General features: G+C 40.9%; 1 protein-coding gene across 1 annotated transcript; it reads right to left on the bottom strand.

Annotated features, from left to right (window-relative positions):
- Positions 1 to 3,056: 3,056 nt before the first annotated feature.
- Positions 3,057 to 9,849, bottom strand: LOC108411010 (protein ADP-ribosylarginine hydrolase-like). The gene is made up of 7 exons (XM_037544275.1): positions 9,827 to 9,849; positions 6,213 to 6,318; positions 5,502 to 5,610; positions 5,322 to 5,420; positions 4,659 to 4,695; positions 3,708 to 3,922; positions 3,057 to 3,340 (listed from the first exon to the last, which is right to left on the bottom strand). Exons 1-7 carry the CDS (start codon positions 9,832 to 9,834, stop codon positions 3,192 to 3,194), a joined length of 723 nt encoding a protein of 240 aa, XP_037400172.1. The 5' UTR covers positions 9,835 to 9,849; the 3' UTR covers positions 3,057 to 3,191.
- Between the last annotated feature and the right edge of the window lie 2,574 nt (positions 9,850 to 12,423).

Genomic DNA, 12,423 nt, shown 5'->3' with positions numbered 1-12,423 from the left:
ACTCAGTTCCCCTGACCATAAATCCTTACCTTGTCCTTTCACGGCTGTTCAATCCTACCTCATCCATCAAATACGCTGTAGTGCTGTGGAAGAAGGAATACAGCATTTAAACAAATCCTTCATATTAAGCAAATTACAAGTACTTATATTTTTGTGAGACCCATAATTTGTTGTATATGGTTCTATATAGCACCCATGAACATGGATCTCTATAGCATGGGAAAGGGTTCTTCTATTGCTGCAAGCCTGACATTGTGACAATAAAAGAACCCTTTTTGGTGGTAAATAAAACCACAGGCAGCACATTCTCCATCAATCTGAATGGCCATTTAAGCATGACATGGTTCTAAATAGAGCTCGTGGTTCTAAACAGAACCATAGCTTTTACGAAAGGACTCCTTGACGAAGCATCATTTTTTTAAACTGTGTAGCTCGTTTTCCCTCCGCACTGTGATGTGATCCTTAGAGTTTACTGCTGGAAGCCGAAAATCTCAGACGCTCTTTGTGTTATTTTATAAAAGTAATGTTTACAGAGCAGATCACTGAAGCGACGCTGTCTGTTTATAGTTTATAGCCCAGATTTGGGCAAAAATGGGTCGACTTTCAGTAGAAAAACAAACTGAGTTCAGCTTCTTTCATTATAAGGGTTTAAAATGACACCAACTATTAGACTAGAGAGAAGAGTTACAGCCTCATACGATGCCCAGCTTCTGAATGTAGCTTATGAAATATACAAGTTATGAAGGATATGACCAAGTGCGTTTTGGAGCCACCCGAGGAGGTCCTGAGGAGCTGAAGAGGCTACGTAAATCGATCGTAATCAGATTGCTGCAGTTATTGATTATATATTTATTCAGATGGTCGTGTAAACAGCACACTCTGGCTTCTTAGATCGGAGTGAGGTCCGGAAATCCGATGAAGAAATCTGATAAAGGGGCTGGTTTTAGCTCAGTGATCAGATTTCTCAGTGCTGTGAACTCTCACTCTGATTTCTGAGCATGTGCAATAACAGACGGCGGTACTGGAAATAAGTGAGCAGCGTCTACACGCGATGCAGCAAAACACTTTTGGAGCAACGCTGAAACGAAATACATGCTTGAAATGAAGGATTTCAAGATTTTTCATCTAGCTGAAGTGTGTTCATATTTTCAGGGACAGCGACTGTTTTTGAAAAAGCCGCAGCATGAAGTTTGAGTTTTATGTTACATTTACGTCTCGATTTCTTCTTTGAGTTTATCGACTGGTTGTAAAGCAGAAATCTGATTACTGTCTGACTCATGCAGACCTGGAGTTTCCCCATGTAAACGTGTTGATCAGGTTACTGATAAAATCAGATTTTCTGCAGTTATGAGATTATTAAGCATGTAAACACAGTCAGTGATGGGTGGGAGTGGAGGTGCAACATGACTTTATTGGTTAATGTCGGCAGCACGACTCATCTTCAATCTGCCCAAGTAACGTCACCCCACTGCTGCGCTCCCTTCACTGGCTTCCTGTAGCTGCACGCATCAGATTTAAAACCCTAATGCTGGCCTACAAAGCCAACAATGGACCAGCCCCTACCTACTTGATGGCAATGGTGAAATCTCGAATTGTACCACGAGCCCTTCGAGCTTCAAGTACAGCTCGGCTTGACCCGCCATCCTTCAAGGTGCGTGGAAGACAAGCGTCGAGAATGTTCTCTGTACTGGCGGCCAGGTGGTGGAATGAACTCCCACTGGCTGTCCGAACAGCAGAGTCTCTTGCTGTCTTCAAACGCAGACTGAAGACTCATCTCTTTACACAACACTTAAATGAGCACTGAATTATAAGCTGCACTTATTTTATTGTACTTCACTGTGTATTGTAGTTTATTGTATTGTATTGTATCTTATTGTTATTGTATTGCATTGAATGGCACAGAGTTCTGCGTTCAACTCTGTTTCTTTTTCTCTTGGTGTCTGCAGTGACATTTTGTTTCTAGCAGTATCTGAGCTCAGGACCGTCTTTTTCTCTAAGCTATTGGTAACTAGCAAAGATACTTTCTCTAGATTGACAAAGCACTTCTTGTAAGTCGCTCTGGATAAGAGCATCTGCTAAATGCTGTAAATGTAAATGTAAATGTTATTTTGCCCCACCCACTGGTGCATGGTGATGTAATCAAACTTTAGAAGATGTTTTAGAGGTAGGTAAAAGCCATCAAGTTTTGATAGAAGATTAGGGAAAAACACGAATGTTTCAAGGCCAAAAGAGTCTCAATTTCTGTCATTTTATCTGCTTTTTTCTGGAAATATCACGTTTTTGAATGATTTACCATTTTGACCTGGCAAACATGCTTCGTCACCCTTAATCTTTACGCTGATTTAACAAAACCGTAATCGGCACTTAAGAATTCTGTTCTGAATGAGCTGATGAGTTTGCTCAGTAGGAAACACCCACAAACATTGTCGCACACACTGAAACTGATAAAATCATTCGACTGTTGCCAACAGGGACATGCATGTGGCGTATATCTTAATACAGGGTGTCCCAAAAAAACTGACATCATTTCATAGTCTAATAACAGCCAGATCTCCCTCAAATCATCTCAAATTTGATCAAAATGTGTGAAAACTAACCGAGTTTAATTTTTAATGTTTTTTTCAGGCTGAAGAAAGGCGTTCACTAGAAATGAAAAGGCATTTTGTGTGTTAGAATATGCTCGAGCACAGTCAAGCAAGAGTGAGCAGCGAGAAAAATCAATAAAAAATGCACCAACTGGAAAGTAGATTTGGACCTGGCACTTAAATTTCAAAGAGGAAGGCTGTCTGTGCAGGGCAGAGGGATCTGGACGACCACCAGTATCGGAAGATAACGTCAATCAGGTTCAGGTTCAGGTTATAAAATCTACATCCCTCTGAATTTCTTGTTTGAGTTTTGATAAATAAGTCTTATACTTAGACATCAGATATTCACATCTCAAATGATGTCAGATTTTTTGTGGCACCCTGTATTTCCAGGGACTGAACTAAATATGTTGATTGCACGTTGACGTATTATGTACGTGTGCAGGAACCGTAAACGAAAAACACAGAAAAAGCATTTCAGAAACTTTATTTTCTGTCTGTACAGCAGCCAGTTTTAGAAGTGTTAAAGTGTGTAATAGTGTCAGGACTTCATGAGCAAAGTAGGAGCTCTTTAGACTAGTTCCAGGATGTGATGTTAACCCACTTTCAGTGCGACAGCTCGAACAGTCTCACTGCGCTGTTCTCCAGTCGGTCTCTGTACTCCAGGTAGTTGTAGTTGCCTGGAGGAACTCCCTCTGTTCCATACAGCAAACCCCAACAGCAGCAGGCGATCACTGCAGTACTGTCACTGTCTCCTACACAGAGAAAAGAGACGTTAACATGAGTCCCTCACCTTCTTACTGCGGTGAAAAGCCACACATTGATTCTCCACAGACTTTAATGAACATCTCAGCAACTTCTGTCATGATTTGTGTTCTATATCTATAATCCTGTATCCATGTTCAACATCTACCACTCTGTGTGTTTTACTATGTTCTGTATCTACCATCCTATGTGTGTTCCACCATGTTCTACATCTACCATCCTGTAGGTGTTCCACCATGTTCTACATCTACCATCCTGTATGTGTTCTACCATGTTCTACATCTACTGTGTTCTGTATCTACTATCCTATATGTGTTCCATCATGTTCTACACATTTTTTTGAAAACCATTGCTGACCTCCATGAAATGCCACTCGGTTCATTAGCTCTTCCCAGTTTGAGCCGGCCCCCAGAAGGGCATCCAGAGCTATCATTGGGGCGTCATGGCCGCTGCTTCCTCCCCATCCACTCCAACTGAAGCTTTTATATGCCTCGTCTCGTTCAGCTGGCCCATACGGGTCAGGCCAGACTACGGGCCCGGTCCCAGATGACAAGCCTCTCAATTCAAGATACCTGAGAAGAGAAAACCTTTTTAATTCTATTATATTCTGATATGTTCATACACTATATGTCCAAAAGTTTGTAGACACCTGCTCATCCACTGTTTCTTCTGAAAAGTGTTGTCAGTTTGTCCCCCCTCTGCTGCAGTAACAACCTCTACTCTTCTGGAAAGGCTTTATACTAGATGTTGGAGCATTGCTGTGAGGATCTAACTGCATTCGGCCACAAGATTTTTAGTGAGGTCAGGTGCTGATGTTACATGATCAGTTCTGGATCACTCCAACTCATCCAAAAAAAGCATTGTGTATAGACTTTATACAGCCTATAGATGATGCTTGGCACTAGGCATGGTGAATTTACACTGCAAAAAATATCTTGTCAAGTGAAATGATCTTAAATCTAGTCAGTGTATCCAATATTTCCTATTTTGAGATGGTTGTGCACTTATTATAAGATAATTCAGCTCATTTACAGGCATATAGACAGGAGAAGATAGGAATCTTTCGATGTTTATGTCCAAGTTCACAAGTTTGTAAACATCTGCTTATCCGTTGTTTCTTCTGATATCGATGGTACAAACAGGGACTCAGCCAGAGGGCATTAGGGAGGTAGAGTGTTGGATAATCAGTTGGATAATTATTTCATGATCACAAACGCCACTCCAACTCATCCCAAAGGTATTTCATGGAGCTCCATCACTCCAGCCCAATGCTGTATCCCTCTGATGCTTTGCATTAAGTATGATGACCTTAGGCTTGTGTGCAGCTGCCTCTGATCATTCCATTCTGTTGGCAATGCTTTCCTATGAGATTACGGTGCTCAACTAAATGCTAATTAGATGAATGTCTGGATACTTTTGGACACATAGTGAACATTGATAATTTGGAGACAAATGGACTTATTTGCATTACAGCTGGTTTCCTGATATGTTAAATATGCAGCGAGAAACTGACAAAACTAAAAAGTCACAAAGCTGAAGTCAGCTTCTTGTTCGCCACCCTTTTGTTTTAATCTTCCCATTCCATCTTAAATGGTGGCAGAATTTAAGTGATGCACCGTTTAAGGTGGAACAGGAAAATTCAAACGAGAAGCTGACAATTGAGAAGCAACTTTGGCCTAATAAAAAACGCTGAGAGTTTTACAAGAAAATCCTTTTTTGCAGAAAAGTTTCCTGCCAGAGATGCGATAAATACTAAAGCTTAAACCAGAGCAAAGTAATCTGCATTTCATTTATATTTTATACTACATTTATGGCATTTGGCAGACGCTCTTATCCACAGCGACTTACAATTGGAAGTGAAGGTCGTGGCCCAAGGACTCTTATTGGTATAGTCTTGGGTGTTTACCCAGGCAATTGGTGATAAATAGCATCTCTGTCTTAATTTCGTAATGATTCATGCAGTGTTTTTACCAGCGGTGGTACAACCTCCTGGTGCCCTCCCCTTCATGTCCTTCATCCCTTCCACATAACGTAATGCCACTTCCTGCAGAAGCTCCTCACCTTCCTTTCCTATGAGAAAGCAACAAATCAATATCAGCTTTTTACCCTGGAATGAGCTGTGAGAATGAACAGCTGGTTAGGCAAAGATACCTGTTGCTAAAGCTTCAGCAGTGGCCAGGTGGAGGACAGTGTCATCGCTAACTGGCCAGTCGTGCAGTTCCACTGTGATGTTCTTCAGTCCGCCGAGCTTCTTTACAGCCTACAAAACGAAAATAGAAAAGTTATGCAACTTCACAGGATCAGTTCTGTCCTTGTGCTGAATCAGTGAATTGGTGCAGATTCCTCCACGTCCCAAAAAATCACACCATGTCACTCTCGCGCCAGCCTAAGCTAAATTTACCCTAAAAGATTTGAGAATGAAACTCAGAATCAAGCTGTCATCATCCAGCCCATCTACAACTCCGTGTGCCATCTGCACGCATGTGCCAGAAGCTAAATGTAGACACCGGATGAGAAGCCACTGTTGCTGAAGCTATAAAGATAGTACCACTTTCTTCTGGGCCTAGATGCGTCTTTATCAACAGTTTAGCAGTTGGTAACCGAAATTATGAGTAAACCAATATTGGATGTAATAAATATCCATCAATATCCTTCATTTAGATCATCCTTTGCAAGTTTTTCCAGTGTTTAACATGCCTAGCTGCTGTTATAATGGAATATTCCTCACAGTATAATGCTAATACATCCATTAAGATGCTAATTTGCTTGCTATGCTTGAATTCAGCTGAAGTTTGTAAAGTTTTATATCTTTAAGTCATCGGAATGAGGATTAATCATTAATCATTCCATCCTTACACCTACCTCGTGGATGGCCGGCCCGGAATAGTCGAACTCCCACCTGAAGCCGATAGCATCTCCAACGCCGCTTAGCAGCATGCCAGCCTTGTAGTGCTCAACAGTAGCAGGACTGTACCAAGGAAGCAAATGCATTAGTTTATACTGGGCATGTAATATCTATTAACTTGGATAAGGTACAGGAATCCATTAGGTTCATAGTGTTCATGGAAGCCATTATGAAGATTTTTTACCCTTCTTGACACTTGAGATGTGGATGCTAACAAGTATTGCTGCAGTTTACATGCAGGATAGCCGCTGTACAGTGTAGAAGAACAGCAGGATTACTTTGAGGTTCATTTCCAGCTCCATTTGTTTTAGGAGGACTGTAAAACATGACACTTTCGCTTGTATTTGCGATTAAGTATGTTCATTACATCACACAGGTGCCTGAACATGAGCGCGTCGCCAAGAGAAGGCAAAGGCAGCGTAGCTGGCTCTGCTGTGCTGCTTTCGCTAACTAAGCTAGCTACTCTAGCTGAAGTTAAAAAGGTCCAGAAACAGCGAAATTATATTTCTTGACAAACTATCATGCTGGTACGAAGCCCCTAAGGGGCCGTGGTTAAGTTAATGGCAATGTGTTTTCTCACAAATGTTTTGCGTTACGATGCAATAGTTTGCATTCGCCTGCAAAAGCTGTGTTTTGCTTAAGGTCAGACATGAAGCAGCTCATTGAATTTTTCATTGACCTTGGATTGAAATATAAAGACATTTACAGACACTGCAGAGAACAATAATCACTTAAATGAGCATTGAATTATCAGCTGCACTTATATTTTATTGTATTGCACTGTGTATTGTAGTGTATTGTATTTTATTGCATTGAATGGCACAGAGTTCTGTGTTTAACTCTTTTCCTTTTTTCTCTCTGTATCTACAGTGACTTTTTGTTTCTAGCAGTATCTGAGCTCAGGACTGTCTTTTTCTCTAACCTATTGGTAACTAGCAAAAGACTTTCTCTAGATAGACAAAGCACTTCTTGTAAGTCGCTCTGGGTAAGAGCGTCTGCTAAATGCTGTAAATGTAAAACAATAGTTGAATAAACTCTGCACAGACTGGCGAAGCTGGGAAAACAGCTTTTAACATTAGCTATGCTAAAAACAAAGCTCTAATGTAGGCAATGTCATTGGCCACCTCTGGTCCCACGTTTGCTTGCCGTCTGACATTATATTTTGTGGAATTATTATATTATAGGAAACGCATATATTTTGCAAGGGAATGCAAAACATTTGCAAAGAAATGTCCTTAGGGCTCTGTATGTTGGCACATAGTCTAAGGTCTATAGTCTACTGCACTTCAGATGTACATTTACCTCCATGTTCACCTCAGGCATTTTTACTAGTGCATTAGGTGCAGTATGATCATTCTGTACGTTGCTGCTCAGATAAACACCCAGAGCTCCTCTGAATGACCTGGATCTGTTTTCACTGTTTTCTCCCAGTGCTATTGCCAGTTCCCATCACTGCCACCCACTCACCATCACAAAGCAGCTGTTACTGATCCACCATGCACGACTTAACACTTGCCCCTTGTTGCAGGTACAGAGGAACTGTATCCTAGAGTCTCCCACTCACAGAACCCTCTCTTCTGGCCTGTACATGTAACTGTAATATTAGCTGGCTGAGCTTCTGCTTTAGTAATATGTCAGTGCCACCTTAAAAAAACAGTTTGAAAAAATCACATTTGCACATTTCCCCCCTTACCTGAAGTCACGACAAGTTTAGCACTGCAACTGCGAGGGTGGAAGCCTATAATCCACCAACAACTGTGCAGTTGTTATATATTGCTGCTGTCAGAAGAAAACCTCCTATCTCCATTTTTGATGTTTTTCAGTTTTTGACATAATTTGAAAATTCTTCAATGTTGGCCTTTACATCAATTGTTATTTTCAGGTAGAATGGACCAAAAGAAATGATCTAAAATGACTTGGAATAATGTCTGTTTCCACTGACTTAAATTGAAAGTAGAGAATGTTTTTTCCTTCTTCTGTAAAGTTACCAATTTGGAGATGCAAGGTTTTCTTCCGACAACAGCGATATTTCAAATAGACATTGCTTATGTGGTTTCTGATACTGTATGACCTACTGTTGTCTATAGAAATGCCAAGAAAACGACATTCAGGCTATTTGAAGCAAGTGCAATAATTTAGGTTGCACACTAGAAGTTAGTTAATGAATAACAACAACAGCAACAACAATAATAATAATAAATAATAATAAATGCTTTATTTAGGAAAATACATAAAACAGTGGGCAACAGCAACTCAGCCACAAAGTTGTCGGCCGCTTAACATGGCAGAGCGGGGTCAGCGGATGCTGAGGGGCATAGTGCACAGAGGTCACCAACTTTCTGCAGAGTCAATCGCTACAGACCTCCAAACTTCATGTGGCCTTCAGATTAGCTCAAGAACAGCATAGAGAGCTTCATGGAATGGGTTTCCATGGCCGAGCAGCTGCATCCAAGCCGTACATCGCCAAGCACAATGCAAAGTGTCAAATGTAGTGGTGTAAAGCACCGCCACTGGACTCTAGAGCAGTGGAGACGTGTTCTCTGGAGTGACCAATCACGCTTTTCTGTCTGGAAATCTGATGGATGAGTCTGGGTTTGGCGGTTGCCAGGAGAACTGTACTTGTCTGACTGCATTGTGCCAAGTGTAAAGTTTGGTGGAGGGGGGATTATGGTGTGGGGTTGTATTTCAGGAGGTGGGCTCGGCCCCTTAGTTCCAGTTAAACGAACTCTTAATGCTTCAGCACCAAGAGATTTTGGACAATTTCATGCTTCCAACTTTGTGGGAACAGTTTGGGGATGGCCCTTTCCTGTTCCAACATGACTGCGCCCCAGTGCACAAAGCAAGGTCCATAAAGACATGGATGAGCGAGTTTGGTGTGGAAGAATTTGACTGGCCTGCACAGAGTCCTGACCTCAACCTGATAGAACACCTTAGGGATGAATTAGAGCGGAGACTGCGAGCCAGGCCTTCTCGTCCAACATCAGTGTCTGACCTCACAAATGTGCTTCTGGAAGAACGGTCAAAAATTCCCATAAACACACTCCTAACCCTTGTGGAAAGGCTTCCCAGAAGAGTTGAAGTTGTTATAGCTGCAAAGGGTGGGCCAACATCATATTAAACCCTATGGATTAAGAATGGGATGTCACTTAAGTTCATATGAGTGTGAAGGCGGATAAGCAAATAGTTGTGGCAATATAGTGTATATTTTATATTTTACTAAACTTTCCCTTCAAGCTACAGCATTTATAGGCCAGTGTAGGCCAGATACTGAAATGTGCAGCGCATTAGGCAGGGAATACCGGAAGAGGCCTTCAGTGCTGTGTTCTTTGACCCATATTAGATATGGACGATACCGTAGAGCAGTATGATGATGCTCATTTTCTAATGCACCCATTTATTATACAAGAATTTCCTGGCACTGAGCTGCCTAGTGAAACAGGTTTGTTACCCTGGGAAACAGGAACATGTAAGGACAAGTTATTCCTGTGAAAGACTTCTATAGTACATAACAGGTTATAAGAAAAAGGTTTTAGGAACCACCAACTGGACTGTGAACTCTCTGAACGCTTACCTGTCCATCTTGAGAATCCTTTTCTTTTCTTCAGTTGTTCTTTAACACAAAGTCCACAGGTCACAAGACACCCTGTCACTGTTGCGCCAGACAAAACAATGTGCTGCTGTTTCAATAACTCACCTCCACACTCTCTCGCCGGTAGGGTGGGTCCAGTGGACCTGATCAGATTAAAAAAAACTGCATTGCTTTTTATCTTATGTGGTTTGACAGGGCAGGATTTCCCCTCTGATTAAAAATATATTTAAAAAAAAATTATATATAATTTTCTTAGCTATATTTTTACTGTATTTTTTACTATTATAAATGTATATCAATCCCTCGTTTTGTGTAATGCTTGACTACATAGGCTCCACACAAGCTGTGAGTTGTAAACGAGCAAAAACACCAGTAAAGCTTATTGAATGTAAAGCGTGTAAATAAACCAAACCTATACGGTTTCTACTGCTTAGCCTTACAGAAATGAAGTCAGAAAAGCGTTAAACTGAGGCACCAGAAAAACTGGACCCAGGATTCTGCAAGTGGAAACGAAAAAGACCACCAGAGGGCGCTCAACATGTTCTAATGATTAAACTGAGGGACTTTGGTGCAGCATTGAAGGTGTATTCGACTCAATTTTCCTGATTTTGGCACAATTAGATGGTTCAGATGTAAATCGGGACATTCAGAGTGGTTTGAAGTGAGATCCTTTGTTCTAGAGAAACTTACAGAATCAGAATTGTTCATAGCAGTGGTGATAGGAACCAGACGTCAAACCTCTAGACCAGTGGTCACCAGCAGACTGTGTTTGGAACCACGCTCTGCATAAAGGTGGATCCTAAACTCATTATTTGTCATTATTTTGAATCCATTCATCGTGGATATAAGGTGTTAGGAGGCAAACTAGCCCACAAAGAAAACGCTGCAGCAACACTGATGTGATGGTGGTGTTAGTGTGTTGTGCTGGTACAAGCGGATCAGACACTGCAGTGCTGCTGGAGTTTTTAAACACTGTGTCCACTCACTGTCCACTCAATTAGACACTCCTACCTTGTCAGTCCACCTTGTAGATGTAAAGTCAGAGAATAGCTCATCTGCTGTTGCACAGTTTGTGTTGGCCATCCTCTAGTCCTTCATCAGTGGTCACAGGACACTGCCCACAGGACACTGTTGGCTGGATATTTTTGGTTGGGGAACTATTCTGAGTCCAGCAGCAACACTGAGGTGTTTAAAAACTCTAGCAGCACTGCTGTGTCTGATCCACTCAGACCAGCACAACACAGACACCACCACCACCACATCAATGTTACTGCAGTGCTGAGAATGGTCCACCATCCAAATAGTACCTGCTCTGTGAAGGTCCATGGGGGTCCTGACCACTGAAGAACAGGGTGACAAAGTATCAGAGAAACAGATGGACTACAGTCTGTAACTGTAGAACTACAAAGTGCACCTATACAGTAAGTGGAGCTGATAAAATTGACAATGAGCATAGAAACAAGGTCAGAATGTTATACCTGACCGGTGTATAAATACATGTCTTTATATAAACTCTGGAGAAAGCAGGGAACTCCGAGGTTCGCTGTTCACCTTATTAGGAATCTTTACATTGTACTTACACAGCAGTTCAGTCTCATGTGATCCATCAGACAAATTATAATGATGTTTGAAGAATGAAGAGAAAAAATGAAGTGGTATAAAGTGAGTGGTCAAAGCAGTTTATTTATGTGCAATCACCATGCTAAACTGGTCATTCTGTTCCAAGGTTGCTTTAAATAAACAAAATGAAAACGTGCATGTATGTATTCTTATCCAATTTGAGTCGACAGGCTCGGGTTGGGTTCAAAACCAATCTGTCTATAATGCCTTATTTTTTTTATGCCATGTAAAAAAGGCAAAAATTTGGAGATTTTGGCTTGCAAACTACCATTTTGTACAAGAAAACACATGAATAAGGCCCAACCAGCAAGATGGAGCACAAGTGGCCAGTGGTGGACGAAGTACACAAATCATGTACTTGAGTTAAAGTAGAGATAGTCTTTACTCTAGATCTCAACCTGAGTAAAAGTACAAAAGTATTTGGCTTCAAATGTACTTAAGTATCGAAGTCTATTCTGACGTCTATTACAATGATCATAAGCACAAAACACTGAAGGTAAACAGTTTCCATCAGGGAGAACCGAGTGGCTCTGAAATCACTTTTACAAACAAGCAAAGTTTCAGTTTAAGATTACTTTGTAAATTAGTTACAAGTTGAATAAAAACTTGCTTTAACCAACCGAAACTAATTTACTATAAAATGAAAGTGTTTGTATGAATTCAGAAAAAAGAAACGTGCCAGTCACGACTGCATATGTGTACATATTTCTATATTGTGGTCTACTTACAGGTTAGGTTAGTTCCATCATTGGTGTTCTTGCTTTGCACTTCTGTTTTGACATGTTACGTTTTTATACACACAAAAACCAAAAGGAACGACAGATTTCTCAAAATGTAGTGGAGGAAAAAGTAAGATATTTGACTTTAAAATGTAGTGGAATGAACGTAAAAAGTCGCCCAAAATGGAAATACTTATAAAGTACAGATACAGAAAAAAACTACTTAAGTACAGTAATGCA

The sequence above is a fragment of the Pygocentrus nattereri genome, chromosome 13 (assembly GCF_015220715.1).
Source record: "Pygocentrus nattereri isolate fPygNat1 chromosome 13, fPygNat1.pri, whole genome shotgun sequence".
NCBI lineage: Eukaryota > Metazoa > Chordata > Actinopteri > Characiformes > Serrasalmidae > Pygocentrus > Pygocentrus nattereri.
Note: the sequence above shows the minus strand (reverse complement) of the source record. Positions and strands in the feature narration are given on the sequence as shown.